Source organism: Thamnophis sirtalis, unplaced genomic scaffold (genome assembly GCF_051295495.1).
Source record: "Thamnophis sirtalis isolate CommonGarterSnake01/CBP01778 unplaced genomic scaffold, rThaSir2_p1.2 scaffold_8, whole genome shotgun sequence".
NCBI lineage: Eukaryota > Metazoa > Chordata > Lepidosauria > Squamata > Natricidae > Thamnophis > Thamnophis sirtalis.
The window spans coordinates 57,058,288-57,080,514 of NW_028261388.1; the positions used below are offsets into that span (position 1 = coordinate 57,058,288).

At 48.5% G+C, this 22,227-nt stretch overlaps 1 protein-coding gene across 1 annotated transcript in view; it reads left to right on the top strand.

The window, feature by feature from the left end:
* The first annotated feature begins 341 nt into the window (after positions 1–341).
* Positions 342–22,227, top strand: part of DIPK2B (divergent protein kinase domain 2B) — a 39,100-nt gene continuing 17,214 nt past the window's right edge. The window contains exons 1-2 of the mRNA XM_014053639.2: positions 342–632; positions 11,117–11,381. Of these exons, the coding sequence (XP_013909114.2) occupies positions 418–632; positions 11,117–11,381 (480 nt within the window). The 5' untranslated portion in view covers positions 342–417. The remainder of the gene's footprint in view (positions 633–11,116; positions 11,382–22,227) is intronic.

Here is a 22,227-nt window from a genome sequence, read left to right on the forward strand (position 1 = left end):
AAGTAGGGCAAAACTGAAGTGCAATTTTTCATTACTTTACATGTCTTGGCTATAAACGTGGCCTATATTTGAAGCCATGCCTTGGGGTTTTCACTTTGAATGACTTCTGTTCCTTCAACAGGATATCCTTTATTTGTCTCCATGAACATTATGATGAGTGAAACTTTTTTTGCATGCTGTGTTTTGTGATGGGTGGGTCAGCAGCTGCTCCTAGAAGAGGAAAGGTAACTATAGCAACAAATGTTATCTGCATCCTCATGTATTTCCTTGTGCCCACCCTAATTCATACTCCTTCTACTAAAGCTACCAACTAGTTGGTAAGAGAAAAACATTCCAGTCTCTTGGATCAAATTCTCTTCTTTTGTAAATGCCGTTCAGTTAAAACTGAGAATATTAGAACTTAGGTAGACATAAGAGATGCTAGAGATGTATCACCTTGTCTCCAAATTCCTGCTCTCTCTTCTGAGTTTCACTGTGAATTGCAATCTGTTCTTAGAATCAACAGTTTCCCCCTCTTCAGGGCCCCGAGTCAAATCCAGCTATACTTTTGGTCGGACCTTTCTGGGACTTGATAAGTGCAATGCCTGCATTGGAACATCCATTTGCAAGAAATTCTTTAAAGAAGAAATAAGGTCAGAATCTCCATACCATATTTGGGGTGGGATGAAGGGAAAATGGGATTTACTTCTTTGGAGGAGGAAAACCCCCCTCAAATATATAAATCTGTCATCATGCAACCTGGCACACATTTATGTGCTAGCAACACATATAATTTTATTGAAATTATTAATAAATCACTAAATCATTTAACGATGCAAGCATCCATTTTTGCCCTAGACAGACCTTACATAATATTGTTTCAAAAGCTTAGTTGCTTTTTAAAAAGTTGCTTATAATTTGCATAAGCAAGATTTGACCTTAACAATTGTACCATAAAATATAAGTAAACTTATCACTATAATATGCCTTAAGTTTTGACTATTGTTTGCTGTTTGCTTTATATTTCGAACATTTTGGCTAAGGAAATGACATGGGGCAGATTGCTATCATGTATTTTGAGTCCAATTAATTTCACGCACATAGTTAACTCTTTCAAAATGAAATCAATGTAATTTATTTTATTATTATCTATGCTTGTGTTACTAATTTTATGAACCTGGAAGCAGCTCTAGCTATGTGGCTGTTGTTTGTCTAACTATAGTGAAAATTAAAAAAAAAATTAAGCTTTCAATATCTAGGCAAGAGATACAGATGCTAAATTAATTTCAGACTCAAATGGTCCCTCAAATAAATAGGTTTTGTTAGCACTTCTAAAATTAACATTAAGCTGGCTTGATGTGGTTCTAAAGACATGGCATTTGAAAGGGACTCCGCAACAAAGAAAGCCTGAAATATTTGGCTAACTGCTGAACTGCTCTGTAATGGTGATACCAAGATAAACTATATCTGATCATCTTAAGTTCAAGAAGAACACAGAGGATGTGAGAAGATAGCACATTTTCACCAGAGCATATTACCCCCTGGAAGTACACGAGGCTACAATTTTAGTGTTGGAATAAGCATTTTTGAGACTATTGTAGTTGAGCTTTTCCCAAATCAATGTGTGCTTAGTTCACATCATTTTGAATGAACTAAAATATGAATCAGGCTCAAGTACTTTTATCATACTTGAACTATGCTAAAGGAGTATGGCAATTTAAGCCAAGTTTTCTAATTTGCAGACATTATCAGTGCTCTTGTCATGATTTGTTAAATTTCAAATTTTCTAAGAGAGAAAAAAATATGATAGCAGGCTGAGAGTTCTGAGAGAAATGCTTATTCTTTTCCAATGATTTATATAATTTTAAATGCTTTAAAATGTATAGCAGACAGAAATTGTTGTGCTAATAAACTACAGTATATTTTTATCCGATGCTTATTGCTACTGAACCAGATAGATAAGTTGCTCTCCGCTCTCATATTGAAGGTAATATAATATAATCATGACAGCCTTGGTAAGTCCTAGTACATATATTTTTAGCTATTTTGTATTTGTATATTTAAATCCCCAGCACAGACATGCATGATTGGACCTACAGGTTGCAAGGGGTCCTATGGATGTCTTTTATATCTCTGCATTCTTTAAACTTTTGCAAATTCTCTGAATGGGCTGAGGGATTGGTGCATCTTTCCCTCCTCCTTCTATTCAATATGACCATTCAATGTGTGATTGGAGAAAAACATGGCTCACGTTATGTCTAAAATGCTCTGAGATATGTACACACACACACACACACACACACACACACGCCACTTTTAATATTATTTTCAGGTTCTAAATACTTTGTGGCAATTGAGTCAGCCTTCGGGACGAGTTAAAGCTTAATTCATAAAGCCTTACAAAAAATGTTATTACTATTTGGCATAACCATGCTTCAGTTTTACTTTATGGTCACAAATCCTAGCAACAATGACTATTATATAGGGGTATCAACTATATTGGGGTACCAAGGATCATCAAGGCACATAAGCTTCCTTCAAATAAGGATGCACCTCAAAAGTTCCCCTGAATTTGTGAAATAATACTAGTTTTGTATGATCAATGCTAATAAATTCAGCAAGACAATGAAGATGGAAAGGATACTCTAAAAGCATTTTCCCCCTTACTCTCCAGGAATACTGGGGTTAGCTATTAAATTTCCTAGAAATTCAGCATGGTGGAAAGTGAGTATTTAAGAAAAAACACACCACCATCTGCTTTGCTGCATTGTTCAAAACTACATCAGATCTTTAATGAGATGTGGTGTATGCTTGTCTCATTTCAACTTATTGAAACTGATGCAGTGGTTGGATTCAAATAATTTAACAACCGCTTCACCCAGGGTCGTGTTGGCCATTGCGGAAGGCTCGTCCCACATATATAGTGATGCTGGGATGGGCCACACCTCCCATGACAGCCAACCTGATCCTGGGAGAACTGGTTGTTGTTGTGTTCTTTCGACGCAGCCGGCAGGCGAGGCAGAGCCTCAGGCGCCTGATTGGCTCAGGCGCACCTGCCGGCCGGCGGGAGAAATACTGGCCACCGATTGGCCAACCGCCTGACAGCTGTCAAATATAAATAGCTGTCAGGTAGGTTTCGCTTTGTCCGTGTTCTTAACTCCGTTATAATTGTTGCCTGTTAATAAAGCCTGTTCTATTTTACCTCACACCTCGTATTTAAAACTGGCGATGAGGATGAGCGACACGGACCCCGTTATCGTCCCTGTCTTGGCTCCTTCATCAGTTTTCGCTGCTTTCCGGCCAGAGGCTGAATCCTGGGACGCATTTCTTGAGAGGTTCGAGGTTTTTCTTCAAGCTCATGACCTCTCCAAGCTCCCTGAGGGGAGAAGACAGGGCACCTTCTTACATTATTGTGGCCCAGAAATGTTTGCCACCGCCAGGGCTCTCTCTGCACTGACCCCGGTGCACACTATGCCGCTTGACCTCCTCATGGCTAGGCTCAAGATACAGCGGCGCTGCATCCAACGTGAGGGACAATCAATAAGCCAGTACGTGGCTGAGCTGAGGGCTGCCACATTTAATTGCGAGTTCGCTGATCTCGAGGATGCTCTCCTAGAACAGTTTATTTACGAGCTCCTCGATATAAATCTTTACCGCCGCATCTTGTCCCGCGCCGAACTGTCAATGAAAATTGCGGTGGACAAAGCCCGCGCTTACGAGATGGCCGGCCAGTCCACCCCTGATGTCCGGCGATTCCCTCCGTCTGCAATGCCTGTTTTGCCTCACTCGGCTGTCCATTGCCAGATGATGGTCAACGATCCCTATGCTGATGCTGCCTCCTCCGTTGACCGCTTCAGGTCCCTGCCCTCTAGGGATGGCAGCGTATGCCTCAGCTGTGCGGCTGCCATTCTAGGGCATTCTGCCGCTTCAGAACGGCCCTCTGCCGCAAGTGCGGTAAGAAGGGCCACATCACCAACGTTTGCCGCTCCGCTCCGGGGAATGCCCGCAACCCAAGGCCCCCGCCTCCTGCTGCAACTGCTCCGCCTGCTGCCTTCAGACGCCAGCCTCCAGGGTCGTCTGCCACCCGCCTTGGGTGCTACGCAGTCTCCGATCCTGAGCCTCCTCTGCCCGACTGGCAGCCCGACTCCACTGCCTCCTCCCATGGCGGCCGGGGTAAGATGCACCTTCGCGTCTTACTCGCCGGCCGCCCCTGCCAGATGGAATTGGACATGGGCTCCGCCCGCACAATTATGTCTTGGGACACCCTGAGGGCATTAATACCAACCCTCACTCCTAGCCAGCTGTCCCCTGCTGACTGCCTCCTTCGAGATTATCAGGGCAACCTGATCCCCATCCTGGGTTGTGGGCATTTCCCTGTCAGATTTGGTAAATTCCAAGGTTCCCTGCCCCTTGTAGTGGTCCAAAGCCCCCTGGCTTCCCTCCTGGGGCTTGACTGGTTCAGGGCTTTTGGCCTCAGCATAGCCGGCATTAACTCTCTCCGCTTTGCCTCTTCCTTAGATTCCTTCCTGTCAGAGTTCAATGACGTCTTCTCTGACACTCTGGGGTGCTACAAAGGCAACCCCATCTCCCTTAATTTGGACCCTATGGTGGTGCCCATCCGCCTGAACGCGCGACGGGTTCCTTTTGCCCTGCGGGCTCATGTGGACGCGGAGATTGATAAACTGATCTCCCAGGGCATCCTGGAACCCATCGACCACGCCCCCTGGGAGACCCCCATCATGCTGCCTTTAAAGGCTGATGGGTCCCTGAGGGTCTGCGCTGATTACAAGGCAACCCTCAACAAGGCCCTTCAGGCGCACCCCTATCCCGTGTCTGTCATGCAGCACGTTCTGCACTCCTTGGGCCAGGGCAAGATTTTCGCAAAATTGGACCTGGCCCAAACCTACCAGCAATTGCCGGTGGACGAGGCCTCCGCCACTGCCCAAACCATAGTGACCCACCGCGGGGCTTTCAAATGCCGCCGGCTGCAATTTGGGGTCAGCGTGGCTCCTGGCATTTTTCAGGGGCTCATGGAGCGGGTGCTCCATGGCACCTCGGGGGTTGTGCCCTATTTTGACGATGTTCTGATTGCCGCTCCAGACCAATCAGGGCTCGTCAAAACCCTTAGGGCAGTGCTCTCCCGATTCCGTGATGCCGGCTTGCACTTGAAGCGCTCCAAGTGCCAACTGGGCGTGCCATCTGTGGAGTTCCTTGGATTTCTCATGGATTCCAGAGGAATCCACCCCACCCCTTCCAAAATTGAGGCCATTGCCCCTGCCCCCACTCCTTCCTCGAAGGCAGAGCTTCAGGCACTCCTGGGGCTCCTCAATTTCTATTCCTCCTTTATACCTCACAAGGCATCCGTTGCGGAGCCCCTGCATCGCCTCCTCAATGCCTCTGCCCCTTGGAACTGGACAGACTGCGAGGCATATGCACTCGTGGCTGTCAAAACTCTTTTAACTTCTGCCCCTGTCCTCGTCCAGTATGATGAGCACCTCCCACTCCTCCTGGCCTGTGACGCCTCCCCCTTCGATGTGGGGGCCGTCCTCAGCCACTCCTACCCCGATAGCTCCGAAGCCCCGATTGCGTTTTACTCTCGCACCTTGTCCAAAGCTGAGCAGAATTATAGCCATTATTATGGACAAGGAGGCCCTTGCGGCCGTTGCGGGAGTAAAACGCTTTCACCCCTACCTGTACGGTCACCACTGCACCCTCCAGACCGACCACACGCCCCTCTTGGGCATCATCTCTTGGGACCGGCCCACGCCCCGTATCCTATCTCCCCGCATGGGCCACTGATCGGAGTTCCTCTTCGCCTATTCTTACTCCCTCTTGTATCAGCCTGGCAAGCACAGGGCCATGCCGATGCCCTTAGCCACTGCCCACTATCCATCCCTGTTTCAGACCCAGCGCCCTCCATCTCAGTCGCAGCCCTGACTGATGACCTCGAGTGTCCTCTCTCTGCCGCAGATGTTTCCCAGGCTTCCCACTCCGCCCCTTTCCTCCAGAGGGTCCTGGATGCAGTTCGGTGGGGCTGGACAGAGGAGACTCGCTCGCCCGAGTTCCTTCCATTTTTCCGCCGCCGGGACGAACTGTCCATCCTACAGGACTGCCTGCTCTGGGGCTCCAGGGTCGTTGTACCTGCTGCCCTCGCCGCCTCCATGAAGGGCACCCGGGCATAGTGCGGATGAAGGCCCTCGGCCGCCTGGTGGCCCTCCATGGATGCTGACATCACTGCCTGGGTCCAGCGGCGTCCTCCCTGCCAGGCCGTTCACCCTGCACCGCCCTCCGCCCCTGCCTGCTCCTGGGAGACCCCTACCTCTTTGTGGAGCCGCCTCCACCTTGACTTTTTCAGCCCCCTGGACGGCCATTCTTTTCTCCTTGTTGTGGACGCCCTGTCCAAATGGGTGGACATCTTCCCCATGGCGTCCACCATGTCCGGCGCCACCATCCAAATTCTCCAGTCCCTCTTTACCACCCATGGCATCCCTGACGTCATCGTCTCTGACAATGGGCCCCAATTTTCCTCTGCCACCTTCCTTTCCTACCTCACTTCCCTGGGCATCCGGTACGCCCCTGTTGCCCCCTACCACCCAGCTGGCAATGGCATGGCTGAGTGCTCCATCCGATTGGCCAAGGAAGGCCTGGCATGGCTCTCCCACCTGCCATGGCCTCCGGTCATACCTCTTGGCCCAGCACTCCACCTCCTGCCAGTCCACTGGCAAAAGTCCTGTGGAGATCCTCATGGGTCGCCGCCTGAGGACCACCCTTGACTGGTTGCACCCCTCCTTCGCCCCCACTGCTAGCCCCCTACCTGCACCCCCTAGGTATTTTCTGGTGGGTGAGGGGGTCTTCGCGCAGAACTATGCCAGAGACCCAAAGTGGCTACCGGGGGTCATTGTAGAGCTAACTGGATCCTGCTCTTATAGGGTCCAGCTTGGCAATGGACGACTATGGCGGCGCCATCTGAACCAGCTGCACCGCCGAACAACCGAGGAACCGCTTCCATCATCCACAGCGCCCGCACAACCACCACAGCCGGGGCCTGCTTGTCCAGCGGCCGCCCATCCTACCCAGCCATGACCAGCCGTGGCTCAACCATCTCCAGCCACATTCCCCGCTCCGCGCCACCGTCAGCCACTACCCGCAGCAAGAGAAGGACTCCTACCCTCAAACTTTCCCGCTGGCTCGGGGGGCGGGCCTTCCAGTCTGATGTGTCACAGCAGCAGACCTCCTCCTCTGACGACGATGGACACTCCCTATCTCCAGCGTTTGCAGCACGTGCGCAGAAGACCGGCTTACCTCGAGGACTACGCATGCGCTGTCTGGGGGCAAGGGGTGTTGCGTCCTCCTGACGCAGGCAGCAGGAGGGGCCAGAGCCTCAGGCCCCTGATTGGCTCAGGCGCGCCTGTCGGCCGGCGGGAAAAATATTGGCCACCAATTGGCCAACCGCCTGACAGCTGTCAAATATAAATAGCTGTCAGGTGGGCTTCGCTTTGTCCGTGTTCTTAACTCCGTTGTAGTTGTTGCCTGTTAATAAAGCCTGTTCTATTTTACCTCATGCCTCGTATTTAAAAGTTGTTAAATTTCCACCTTTTGACAAAAGGCTTTTTCCGAGGTGCTTGTCTGCACATTGATCTCGCAGCTGTTTCAGCCTTCTAGATGGCTCCTTTAAGAGGCGAGGTTTCCGAGGAAGGAGTGAGGGTTACCATAGAGGCAAGGAGTTGATGCTCTTGAGAGCTCACATGGAAAGGTGAAGAATTGGGAAGTGGAGGGAGGGGAAAATCCCAATTCTTCCCAATTCTTCATCTTCCCGACCATGGAGCTGTGTGCAGGTTGTGTTGGTCAGTCTGCAGGAAAAGGGAGAGGGGTGAAGAATTAAGTTGGCAGCACAATTCGAAGCTGGCCCAATGTAGAAGAGATTCTGAGGTTAGTTTGATCAGGCAACTTATTACACACACAACCCACTATCAAAGTGGATCCTGGGTGCTGTGCTGCAATGGAGAAACAGACAACGGAGTGGCCGGCACAAGGGAAAGAGGAGGAACAGGGAGAAGAAAGAGAGAAAATGGTCTTCTCCTCCCCTCACACTGGCCACTCCGTTGCCCATTTCTCCATTGCAGTGCAGTGCCCAGGATCCACTTTGATTGTGGGGGGTGAGTAATTTAACAACAGATTTGGTCTGAACCAGCTGAATCCCACCACTAAGTCATGCATATAGCTAAACAAATGAGTATATTTCATAAGGATTTTTTATTATAAAAAATAATAAAGTGTATGAGAATTTTTCACAGAGGTAACAGTATGTCTGGTTACCAAGTTCAGTGCTCTGAGTCCTCCAAATATTTTAGACTTCAATTATTATGAGCCCTGAGTAAGAATTAGGAACTCTACCAATTGTAGACCACATTTGGAGGGCACCAGGTTGCTTAATTTTGCCATACTGAAGAAGCAGAAATAGAAAGCATATTATTAAAAATTTCTATGCCAGAGTTGAACAACTATTTGTCGTTGCTTTTTTGTTATTTTCTAAGGATCCGCTTTAAAAGGATATAGGAAGAAATGGTGGCAGTGTGCTAATATTACTGGAAGAGCAAAGTAAAAACTTGCTCTCACACTTTTTAACATCTCATTTAGAAATGGAATTAAACCAAATATTTTACTACTACTTTAAAGTTGTCATGAAGAATCACAGTTCTGGGGAACTTTAGGGACTGAAAAAAGGAGCAGTAAGTCATGTGATGCTGAAAGTTTTCTACAGGTAATTCTCAACTTATGACCACAATTGAGGCCAAATTTTCTGTTGCTAAGTGAATTTTTGTTAAGTGAGTTTTGGCCATTTTATGACCTTTCTTGCCACTGTTACGTGAACTAGTGCAGTTGTTAAGTTAGTAATATGGTTGTTAAGCGAATCGGTTTTCTCCATTGACTTTGCTTATCAGAAGATTGCAAAAGGTGATACAGGACCCCGGGACACTGCAACTGTCATAACAAATGCCAGTTGTCAAACATTTACATTTTGATCATGTGACCATGGGGATTCGGCAATGGTCATAAGTGTGAAAAATGGACATAAGTCACTTTTTTCAGTGCTGTTGTAACTTCAAACGATGACTAAGCAAATGGTTCTAAGTAGAGGACTACCTATGCAATAAAGCTAATTGTGCAGTAACTTTGTAACTTTGAATAGTCACTAAATGAACTGTTGAAAGTCAAGGACCTATTTTTTTTAAAATGACAATCAGAAGTGAGTCACACCAATGTTACTTGAGTGGTATCAGGGGGGTTCTGGCTTCTTTTACTGCCGATTCGCTCAGGGATGTGCTTTGAGCGCACATGTGCATGCACAGTAGTCAAAAAATGCTTCTGCGCATGTGCAGAAGAAAAAAACAAGATGGAAGCACCTATGGCGGTGATACATATACAACAGTGATACATATAATAAATGCAAATACAGGATTATACAAGATTAATTCAAACATTAAGCTAACATCTGAATCATATTGGATAACAATGAGGCCTCTTCCTCATTTCTTGCTGTCATAAAATTACACACATTACCAAGAGTAGGATTTATCTCTGAGTAAATATACACAGGAATGTACTATCAAAAAATATTCATTCATAAACATCACTTAAGAATCCAATGTTTTTCGAAATTCAAAGACTTTGCAGAGATTTTATTTTCTTTTGGAGCTCGAGGGCAAAAACCCCTGCAATTTTAAATAAATTTAGCATTAATGTATCAAATGATCAAATCACCTACTCTGAAAAGATTCTACTGGAATTGTTTTCTAAATGAACATTGTAGCCCAAGGCTTGATTCCTATATCAGTTTTGAAATACATTGCTTAGAATTATTAAGGCAGTCTTCAAAATCATATGCATCTTTCAATACACTTTAAAAATCAGTCAGTTAAGTCAAATGAGTCATAAGTCATATCAGTTGTAAAGTAGTTTTTATTGCGCACTCCTGATAATCTGCCAAAGCTTCAGGTTTGAATGTTTACAGGTTTGGTTATATTTATAATAAGAGAAAATTGCAATAGGTTCCCTTGATTTATTGGAAGCATTGCAACATTTAGCACATTATTGGGAGTGTCTGCCACTTAGTATGTATGTTGCATGTCTGTGGAAGCTGCTAGAGCACTATTCCATCAACCTTTTGTTTGAACATTTTATAGCTTTATATATATAAAACAGTTTGCAAGAGAGAAACAAAATAGAAAAAGGCCAAATTCACTTTTCCCTAGCCTGAAGGTTTATGAAAAAGGGCCTGAGGCAGAGGTGGTATTCAGCAGATTCTGACCAGTTCTGTAGAACCAGTAGCAGAACTTTTGAGTAGTAACTGGTAAATACCACCTCTGACTGGCCCCACCCACCCCCATCTATTCTCTGTCTCCCGAGTCCCAGCTGATTGGGAGGGACTGGAGATTTTATAGCATCCTTCCCCTGCCAAATCCACCAAGCCACACCCACCAAGCCATGCCATGCCCACAGAACCGGTAGTAGAAAATTTTGAATCCCACCATTGGCATGAGGATATATGTTTGTAAATACAAAAGTTTTTGATGATTCTGAAATTTAAATAACTATTAACAAAAAATACATATCTGCAGAATGTGTCATCACTGTTAATTTTTTACATCGACCATTTCCTTTCCTTCCGGGATCAGGTCCAATGGTTTCATTCTGACTTATGGTGTTCTGTCAAAATAATGGAATCTTGGTATTCCCAACCACCCAAGGATATGACTGAGAAAGCTCAAAATCTCCAAATCAAATATGCAACATAAATAGCAAAGATGCTATTAATGAGTATGCAAAAGAGCAATAGCAGTTTTTCTGAGTATAAATATGTCAGATGTACTGAACTACAACTACCCGTAGGGTTATTGTATTCTACAATTTTTTTTCTCACCAATAAAGTAAAGAATGGGGAAAATGTATTCAACTCTTCCAGTGGCAATAACACAGAGTACTTCCCACAAGATTAACATTCTTCCAAAAATGGTCCTTATTTAGCCATTTTATAGATTTCTTTTTGGAAGCCTATCTTAAACTATGGGAAAATATTCCCATGCTAAACTGGGTAAAGATCAATTAACACTCTTTTATGTTTGTGTTTTGATGACAGGTTTGACAGTTGGCTCTCTTCCCATTTAATCCTCCCTCCAAGCTCTCTCTCCCGTTACCCTGGGAACTATTCAGATGACAGCAAAAGTTGGCGACTGGTTGAGATCTCCCGATTAACCACAAAATACCAACATGACGAGTCTGATGAGAGAATTTGCACTTTCCTTACCCAGACTAAAAGATGCAGCATTGAGAGGGCTCTATGGAAGACAGAGAGATTCCAGAAATGGCTGAAAGCAAAGCGCCTGACCCCTCTCTTGGTCCAGGTCTGTACACAGTCTTCTGTAATACCCAACTGATATGCAACGAACAGTCTTGTATAAAGACTGCTTGTGGGTGGGAAAGAACTATTGCAATATGGATTTTGGATCATCCTTGCTTCTTACTCCTCCTTCCCTACAAACCACATAAGTCACAAGTAAGGTGACAAGCTGCTGAATGGCCCAGTTTCTCTAGCACATGATTACTTTCATAAAGAAAGAAACTATGGAGTATAATAGATTCTGTTGTTATTATTGATGACTATGCATGCTTTTCATTTTGTATTGATACGTGATTACCATAGGCTGCTTTGCATCATTCTTGAAGACTTAGTAGAAGTTACTGTAAAGCGAGCAGCAGAAAAAGTACTTTTGACTCCAATCGTCTTACTGATCAGTAAAAAAAGACACAATAGTAAAAAACTAAGTTGGATAATTAAACAAGCAAACAAACCCCAAACCCTTCTGAAGCTTCACTTTATTGTATTCTATTCTGAAGTTTCTTGGTCTATGGCTTTTCACTGTGGGTGAGATCACATTGTTGCTACACAAATGTACTTTACAGTGAGTTTAAATATAACTTGGTGCTCTGTCATTTGGCAGGATTCACTTTGATAAGATCAAGTCAAAAGAAGATGCCTTCCTCCTCTTCTTAATCCTGAATGTTCCAGTCTGTGCATTTGTCTGTCTTATACCAGTCAGATTACCCAGTGGCCTCCTCCTTTCATATGAGATACATCTTGATCAGGGGTGGGTTCCTCCCGGTTCGCACCGGTTCTTGCGATCCGGTTCGTCAGTGAACCCGGAAGTAATTAACTTCCGGGTTCCTAGCTCCTAGCCCCTGTCGCTGGGTGCCTGCAGGGTTTTTCTTTTTAAAAAACACCTCTCCAGATGATCTTGAAAACCTGCAAGGCTGCTTTGGAAGGGGACAGATGGGCAGCATTTCCCCAGAATCCCCAGAACCAGGAGCGCAGCCCATTCCCCCTCCCAAGAAGACCTTTCCCGCCTCGGCGGCTGCAGGGACCACACCGCCGCTTCATCTTCCTCCTCCTCCTCCTCCCCTTCTGCCCTGAGCAACGGCAGCCAAGCTGGGAAAGAGGCGCTTTGGCAGGGCTGTGGAAGCCCTGCCAAAGCGCACTTTTCCCGCCTCGGCGGCTACAGGGACCGCACCACCACTTCATCTTCCTCCTCCTCCTCCTCCCCTTCCGCCCTGAGCAGCAGCAATAGCAGCCGAGCCGGGAAAGGGGCACTTTGGCAGGGCTGTGGAAGCCCTGCCAAAGCGCACCTTTCCCGCCTCGGCGGCTACAGAGACCGCACCGCCGCTTCATCTTCCTCCTCCTCCTCCTCCCCTTCTGCCCTGAACAGCAGCAACGGCAGCCGAGCCGGGAAAGGGGCGCTTTGGCAGGGCTGTGGAAGCCCTGTCAAAGCGCACCTTTCCCGCCTCGGCGGCTACGGGGACCACACCGCCGCTTCATCTTCCTCCTCCTCCCCTTCCGCCCTGAGCAGCAGCAACGGCAGCCGAGCTGGGAAAGGGGCGCTTTGGCAGGGCTGTGGAAGCCCTGCCAAAGCGCACCTTTCCTGCCTCGGCGGCTACAGGGACCGCACCGCCGCTTCATCTTCCTCCTCCTCCTCCTCCCCTTCTGCCCTGAACAGCAGCAATGGCAGCCGAGCCAGGAAAGGGGCGCTTTGGCAGGGCTGTGGAAGCCCTGCCAAAGTGCACCTTTCCCGCCTCGGCGGCTACAGGGACCACACCGCCGCTTCATCTTCCTCCTCCTCCTCCTCCCCTTCTGCCCTGAACAGCAGCAACGGCAGCCGAGCCGGGAAAGGGATGCTTTGGCAGGGCTGTGGAAGCCCTGCCAAAGCGCACCTTTCCCGCCTCGGCGGCTACAGGGACCGCACCACCGCTTCATCTTCCTCCTCCTCCTCCTCCCCTTCTGCCCTGAACAGCAGCAACGGCAGCCAAGCCGGGAAAGGGGCGCTTTGGCAGGGCTTCCGCTGCGCCCCCAAGGACCGCTGACCTCGCGCCGCTGCTTCTTCTTCTTCCCCGGCCTTCCCAGTTAGCTTGCTTGAAGCTCCGAGGAGGCGGGAGGAGGGTCGCAGGAGTGGAAGTGGGGGGAGGTCTCCCCAGCCGGGAAGAGCTGAGAGGCTGCCGGCCCCTTTCGCAGGAAAGTTAACTTTTCTTGGTGAAATCCTGCCCCCCCCCCCGCGTGGGTGAGTGGTCGGCTGTCCTCTTCCCGTAAGCCGGCCAGAGTTACCTGTGTGTGAGGTGGGCTGCCCTATGCATTTGCGTGTGTGCACTGGAGAGAGAGTGAAAAAGAGAGGGAGAAATAATTATATTAATTAGATAGATCAGTCTTTCTCCACCTTGGAGTAAAGTGTGTGGACTTCAACTCCCAGAAAGGGAGTTGGGAGAAAGGGAGAAAGGAGGAGAGAATGAAAGGAAGATGGGGGAAAGAAGAAAGAGGTAAGGAGAGGAGGATGGAAAGGAGAGAAAGAGGGGGAGAGAGGGTAGAAAGGGGAAGAGGAAGAGCAGGAGTAGGAGAAAGGTAAGGGAAGAAGGAAGGGGAAGGAGAGGAGGAAGGAGGAAAGTAGAGAAGGGAGGGAGGGAGAAAGGAAAGGGAAAGGAAAGGAGGATGGAAGGGAGAGAAAAGGAAGGAGAGAGGGTAGGAAGGGAAAGAGGAAGAGCAGGAGCAAAGGAGAGGTAAGGGAAGAAGGAAGGGGAAGGAGAGGAGGAAGGAAGAAAGTAGAGAAGGGAGAGAGGGTGAAAAGAAAGAGGTAAGGAGAGGAGGATGGAAAGGAGAGAAAGAGGAGGAGAGAGGGTAGGAAGGGGATGAGGAAGAGCAGGAGTAGGAGAAAGGTACAGGAAGAAGGAAGGGAAAGGAGAGCAGGAAGGAAGAAAGTAGAGAAGGGAGGAAGGGAGAAAAGAAAGGGAAAATAAGGTGGTGTTATAACAGGAGGAAGGGATGGTAAACAAAGCAACCCAAACTGTATATTATAACCTATTAAATGAAATAATAAATGTATAAGAATGATAAATGTTAAAACACTTGTAACCAAACGACATGCTATATGTGATGATAGGTTTTTTTCTTTTTGTTTTGTTTTGTTTTTATTGTTGTGGGTATGTGTCGTCTATGTAACAAAAAAAATAAAAAAATAATTTTTATAAAAGGGTGGAGAAACACTGAGATAGATGATAATGAGATGAAGGAGGGGGAGGGAGAGAGAGAGAGAGACCATAACTAGATAGACAGATAGGCAGGCAGATAGATGGATGGAGAAAGAGAGGGGGAAAGAGGGAGAGGGATACCATAACTAGATAGGCAGGCAGATAGACAGACAGATGGATGGATGGATAGAGAGAGAGAGGATATATATAATTAAGGTGACCAGACGTCCCTAGCAAGGTCGCGGGCTGGCAGTAACCGCCGCGGCCTAGCTCCCCCCCCCCCCGGTCAATGGTGTCCCTCTTTACCAATCTGAAAATCTGGTCACCTTACTTGTTTAGGTAATTCTGAGGTGGTTGATGGTTCTGTGAGTGCCTGTCCTTTATAATTTTCCACATTGCCTTGATGGTTTTTATTCCAGTGACTTTGTCTTTCCTGTTCTTAGGCTTAGGAAAAAAAAACTGGTTTCATTGGCAGTCTTTTTTTTGGGGGGGGGGGATTTTTATTTTTTGGGTGTTTTCCTAGCACTGTCATAGTTTGTGGGTGTGGGTGGGTGTGTAATGTCCCACAGTTATCTATGCATTAATAATGATCTAGTAATATTAATAATATCTAGTAATTAGTAATATCTAGTAATAACATCGTCTTGGCCACTCCCACCAGGTCACATGGGTGGCAGGCCACTCCCATCCGGTCACATGGGCGGCAAGCCATTCCCACAAAGGAGGCCATGCCCACAGAGTAGGTTCGAACAATTTTTGAAACCCACCCCTGATCTTGATCTATTTGACTATATAAAGTCCTTGTTTTTCTTTCAAAATGACCGTTGACTTACCTGAACGGTCCTTCTATGTGTGCTGCGAGGGGAATCCAAGCATGGGTTAACTTTGTCCATTAGCCTAGACTGAGTTATGCAAATTGGTGACCACGCCTCCTCTGACTGGTAGGGTCAGTTTTGTACGAAGTCAGCCATTTAATGATGTATAACAATAACAATAGAGGCCGTAGCCCAACAGGTATACAAACATGGTAACAACAACAAGATACAACCAGTCACAAACAGTCATAGTCAAGTCAGAGATCAGAGTCAAGCAGGTGAAAGTCACAATAGCCCTGGCCAGCCGAAGCTGCGGGCGGGTTTGGATTCCCCTTGCAGCACACATAGAAGGACCGTTCAGGTAAGTCAATGGTCGTTCTCCTGTGTGCTGCTTGGGGAATCCAAGCATGGGACATGCCAAAGCAATTAAGGGCGGGAGCTAGGCTGGCTAGGGTCCCCCGCAGGGGGGAGCACCTGTTGCAGCACATGCCGCTCAAAGGAGGCCTCAGCCAAGGCATACACGTCAACTTTGTAGTGCCGGATGAACGGTAAAGGCGTAGACCAGGTCGCCGCCCTGCAGATTTCTTCCACAGAAGCTTGCGTGGCCAAGGCCGCTGTGGTAGCCACACTCCTGGTAGAATGGAGAGTGATGCGCCTGGGTACCTGCCGAGATTGACTGTCATTAGCAAGGGCGATGCACGCCTTCAACCAGCGACCTATCGTGTGGGAAGAAACCTTCTGCCCCATCGACGATGGCTGAAAGGACACAAAAAGCGCTTCCGACCGCCTGAAAGATGCTGTGCGTTTCACGTAGCGACGAAGAACCCTGCGCACATCCAGGTGATGCCATTGGTGCTCCTGTGGATGAGAAGGATTGGGGCAAAAGTCCGGGAGGAGTTCCTGAGCCCTGTGAAACAACGTGTTGATTTTCGGTAGAAAGGCAGGATCCAAATGGAGGACGACTCTGTTGAGGTGGAAAATACAGAGGTCCGCCCGAACGGACAACGCCGCCAGTTCGGAAACCCGCCTAGTGGATGTAATAGCTACCAAAAACACGGTCTTAAGAGTCAATAGTTGAAGACTGATGGAAGTAATAGGTTCAAATGGAGAGTCCATGAGCGCTCTGAGCACTAAGGTCAAATCCCATGTAGGGTAGCGGTGCACGGTCGGAGGCCGGATGTTGGCCGCCCCCTTCAGGAAAGCCTGTCTTGTGAACGTTGAGACAATGAACGACCCTGACCGCCCCCAATCACCGTGGCAAGAGCCGTGACCTGCCTGCGAAGCATGTTGGGTGCCAAACCTTTGTTGAGACCCGATTGCAGAAAATCCAAAACTCGGGGCACCGAATCCTGGAGGGAGTCTGCCCCCGCCCAGCGGCACCATCTGCAAAAGGCCTGCCAAGTAGCCTCGTAAATCCGAGTGGTGGAGGGGCGACGAGCCGCTTGAATTGTGGCGATGACCTCGTTGGAGTAGTGAAGCTCGGTCAGCAGAGCCCGCTCACGTGCCCCATGGCTAACTGCATCAACTGGGCGTTCGGATGTATGATAGCCCCCTGGCAGAGCTGGATCTGTTCGTCCGGAATTCTCCACGGGCGTGAGATCGACAGGTGCACCAGGTCGGCATACCAGGGGTGCCGGGACCACATCGGAGCCACCAGGAGGACTTCCGCCTGCTCCGTCAGTATCTTTTGTATGACCGCCGGAATCACTGGCAGAGGCGGGAAGGCGTAGAGAAGGCCGGCCGGGCACGGGCTGCACAGGGCATCCACCCTCTATGCCCCGGGAGTCACATATCTGGAGTAAAATCAAGGCAGCTGAGCGTTGTGAGGTTGTGTGAACAAGTCCACTACCGGCTTGCTGAACCAGCGAGAGACTTGTTGGAAGAGGTCAGGATGGAGTTGCCACTCCGCATGATCCACTGTGGCTCTGCTCAACCAATCTGCCTGGACGTTGGAGTCGCCTGAGATGTGCTCCGCCCGGAGCGACAACAGTCTGGACTCCGCCCAGTGATGCAACCTCTCTGCCTCCAACATGAGAGCTGTGGAGTGCGTGCCCCCTTGGTGGTTGACATGCGCTTTGGCGGCCACATTGTCCATTAGGATCAGTACATGGTTGTGACTCACAATGTCCTGGAACTCCCGTAGGGACAGACGGATGGCCCGGAGCTCTAGCCAATTGATGCTGTTGTGCAGCTCTCAACTCGACCAACGGCCCTGTGCCACCCGGTTAAAGGCATGGCCGCCCCATCCGAAGAGGCTGGCATCTGTCGTAACCTGGATACGATCCGGCTCCTTGAATAGGTAGCCCTTGAAGAGCTTGGAGGATGTCCACCACCGAAGGGATCTGAGAGGCTTGGACGGCAGTCGAACTTTGAGCTGTGAATGACTGCTGTGAGACCTTTGATAAGGTAGCAGGAACCATTGCAGGGATCGTGCGTGAAATCTGGCCCATGGAACGATGTCAATACATGAAATCATCTTCCCCAACAGCTGGGAGAGCAGGGCCAGGGGCACAAGGGGCTGAGCTGACACCTGGGCCGCCAGTCGTTGGATGCTCTGACGTCTCTCCAAGGACAGGAAAACTTCGCATGTGGCAGAATTGATAACGGTCCCTAAGTGAAGCAGCGATGTAGTTGGCTGCAGATGACTCTTGGGAAGGTTCAGGATGAAACCGTGCCTCCGCAGGGAGTCCATCATTACTTGAAGATCCCAAAGGGCCTGTTTCCGGGACGGCGAGAGGACCAAGATGTTGTCTAAGTAAAAATTCACTCTCACGGGAAGCGAGCGAAGCGAAGCCGCCACCACCGCCAGAAGCTTGGTAAAGGTGCGCAGGGCCGAGGAGAGACCGAAGGGCAAGGCTCTGTACTGGAAATGCCGGTCTGCAAACTAGAAGCGCAGAAACTTGCGATGTGCCAGGTGAATGGGCACATGGAGGTACGCTTCCTTGATGTCGACTGATGTCATCAGGTCACCCTGGTGGATGGCTGCCAGGATGCTCTTTAAGGACTGCATTTTGAACCTTTGGTACTTGATGTACCAATTGAGTCTTTTCAGATCTAGAATGGCCCACCATCCCCCTGGGTTCTTGGGTACCAGAAATAATATTGAGTAAAACCCTAGGCCTTCCTGCCCTCTGGGAACCTGTTCTATGGCGTTGATGGATAAGAGATGATGTATTTCGGCTTCCATGAGGCGCCGTTTCACAGAGCATCTGGGGACTGGACACCTGATGAATCGTCTCGGGGGGATGGAGAGAAATTCCAGGGTGAGGTCCAGTCTCACCACCTGAAGGGCCCAGGCGTCGGACATGGTCTCCTCCCACTGATGAGCGAAGTCCAGTAAGCGGCCGCCCACTGGCACCTCGCCTTGGGAGTCACCGGTACCTTCGAAAGGACCGGTTACCAGATCCACGAAAGGACCGCCTATTATGGGATTGCGCCTGATGCTGTTGGTGCCCCCTATCCCTGGACCCCGCACGGTCCTGGCCATGTTCCTGAGTCTGGTGGAACGGTCTATTGTAGTGGGGAACAAAGGGAGCCGCTGAATATCCCGAGTAGCCACCTCGAAAGGGCTGGCGTCTGCCATATGGCTGCTGCCTCCTGTTGTTGCGACCCCCAGTGGAGGGGAGAACCTTGCATTTGTCCCTGGTCTCAATGAGTATGGGGTCAAGAACGGCTCCAAACAATGCCCCGCCCTTGAAGGGTGTGGAAGCTAAGCGCCATTTAGACTTAACATCTGCCTGCCAATGGCGAAGCCACAGCAGGCGCCTGGACGCTACATTGGAAACTACAGCTCGGGAAGCGAACTTGGCCGCATTGAGAGTGGCATCCGCCGAGAATTCCAGGGCAGCCATAATCTTGGTGACATCTTGGTGAAGACGCACCTCATCAGGGGGTAGCCTTTCCTGTAATTGCTTGAGCGAAAGGACTGAAGTCCTATTAAAGAACGACGCTGCTGTCACAGCACGCAAGGCCCATGCTGCAGCCTGGTGAGTCTTACGAATGACCGTTTCAGCCTTGCGATCCTCCGCTTTCAGACCCTCAGAAATCTCAGAGGGAATGAGAGCCGGGGAGGCCAGAGCCGCTACTGGTGGATCCACAGTCGGGAACTGTAAAATATTCTCCAAATCAGGAGTGGAAGTGTACAGTTTTCTCTCCCCATTGCTTGGTGGGGTAACCGCAGTTGGTTGATCCCACTGTTTTTGAATAAGAGCCATAAAGAGTTTTAGAGAAGGAATCACCTCCTGCAGTGAGACCGGCTCAGCGAAAAGTCGCTCAGTGGAATCAAGGCCTACTGCAGAACCATCCTTAGAAGCCATGTCTCCCATATGGGTAGCGGCCTTAGCTTTATACAACAATGACTTGAATAGCGTGGGCCAAAATAAGCTCAAGGAATTATGCTGATCGGAGATCAAACTCTCATCATCAGAGAACTCCCTATCAATCAACTCTCCTTCCTCCACTAATGCTGAATCCTCGCTGTAAGTAGAAGGAAGAGGCGAGGAAGGCCCAGCAGCAACATCAGGAAGATCCACCTGTGGGACCTGAAGAGTAGGCCCACTAGGGGCACTGGTAGTCACAGGGGGCTGGTTTCTATGGATCAATTCAGCATCCACCCCCCTTGAAATAGCTGCAGAAATCATCTGGTAAAGATCCGGGGGAAAACCCTGATCATAGCTTTCTATAGGCCTGAGGCCTGCAGAAGTGGGAGTAAAGGTGGCGGAGGGCCCAGCGCGTGGCATCAAGTAAGCTGAGGTAGCCTGGGCTTCAGCAACAACTGGGGGAAGTTGGATCCCCAACCTCCCCACCCCAGCCTCCGGAATAACGGGTAAAGGGCAATCAGGAGACCAGGCCTGCAGGTGGTGGGATAGGAGCTGGTGAAATACGCTGAGAAGCTAGCGTGGGAGGAGAAACTCTACCTTCCCCAGAAGCCTTAGAAACGTTCTTTGATTTATCTTTCTTTTTATGGCCTTTATCCGGAGCCCCGGATGCCTCCCTGGGCCTCTGGCTAGTGGCTCTAGATGCGGCCCTGCCAGGCCTCGAACTAATCCCCGTTTGGGCAGAATGCTGGGCCTCAGTAGAGGACTCCACAGTACCCCCTGAGGTGGATTGATCAGCCATTGTAACTTTAAGAAGTGAAAAGACTCAAATAATACAAAAAGGCCCCGGTTTACTGTGCAAGAACTGCAGCCTTGTGGTCAACAAAGGCAGCGGCAGCGCGATCCTCTCACCAGGCGATCAAGCTCGAAGTGAGGGAAATGGGAGGGGCGATGACTCAGCAGCCTTCCCGGCGTGGAGAGACCAACGCCCTATCCCAAAGGCCTAGGGCGTATGCGTCGGAAATGGCCCCAAAATGGCGGGCGCAAATTAAGCGCCAATATTCAAACCGGCCGTTAGATGGCAAGCCGGTCCGAGACTCCCCCGCAGGAAGAGATGCCGGCGGCAGTGCTGGAGTGATCCTGTCGCTCCCAGCGATGACGTAGCCAGACAAACCACGCCACGAACGGCGGGCGAATGTGGCTGGTTCCCCCCGGTTAACCACGCCATGAACAGCGGGAATTCCGGTCCTCTGATGTGGCTGGCAAAGGGCTTCAGGCGCAGTAACAAGCCATCGGCTACAAACCTCATCGCGAAGCCCAAACGGCAAGCACATAGGGCAGAACAGGCGCTAAGCCCAGTTCCCAGCCTCCCATCCAATGATCCAGGCTAGTTTCAAGCCCACATGCAACGGCTGTAAGAGCCTGCAATGCCTGCCACGAATCCAAATGGTAGGAAAACTGGCAGACAGCGAACTGTCGCCTCTCCTTACATGCAATAATAAACACTCACACACATCACTTGAAAATCCAAACAAAGGCAACTTTATCTCAGAAGACTGGAGAGAAAATTGGTATACATCTCGTCTGGCTGGACTGAGTAAAAAAACTGACCCTACCAGTCAGAGGAGGCGTGGTCACCAATTTGCATAACTCAGTCTCTAGGCTAATGGACAAAGTTAACCCATGCTTGGATTCCCCAAGCAGCACACAGGAGAATGCCAGAACTTCAGTAATTTGCATCCTTTCTCTAAAGCAACATTCGCTTCTATGGTATATCATGCTCCAGTCAGGGTCCTTTGCCTGTTTCCTTTTTGTACACAAATAATTATTTTAATACCAACCTTGCTAGGAAATAGAAGCATCTCTTTAATCTTAGAGAGTCCAAAATACTGGTTTATGCCTCCCGAATGTTGATAAATGATGTGAATGATCAATGCATTTTTGGTGTTCACACTATTTGGATTCTAGACTGATTTGGATAACACCTTTCTTTGATGTGCTTAAATTCTATCTGTTTGTTTACTGTCTGATTTATTTAAACAAGATTAGCCAAAGAAATAAAATAGATAAACATATTTTACTATAAAATTCAGTGGGAGAATATTAATATCTTCTGTCATTGACAGGAATAACAATATGATTCAATTTTAAGATTCACAGGAAGTTTGGCCCCTATGTTTGTAGCAATGTTTTAGGATTATTCTATGAAGACTAGCATTTCGACATGTACTATATGAAATATAATTTACACAGCTTAGCAGAAATATGAACCAAAGGATCTCATTTTGGAAAGTCTACAACAAAAGTGGTTGATGAACTCAGTTTCAGTTCAGCAGTTGATGTGTTCATTTAGTTATGTAGACAAACCATCAGACAATGAACAGGCTTTCAGAATCTGTATCATGCTTATCATCTGAGACTTCCAGTTTTTAAAACTAGTTATAGAATAAAATGAAATTAGAATTCTGGCTCCAGAACTAACTTGTAATACTATTTTTCTTAATCATTGTGCTTACCATTGCCAAACCTACACTAACAAAGATAACAAAATT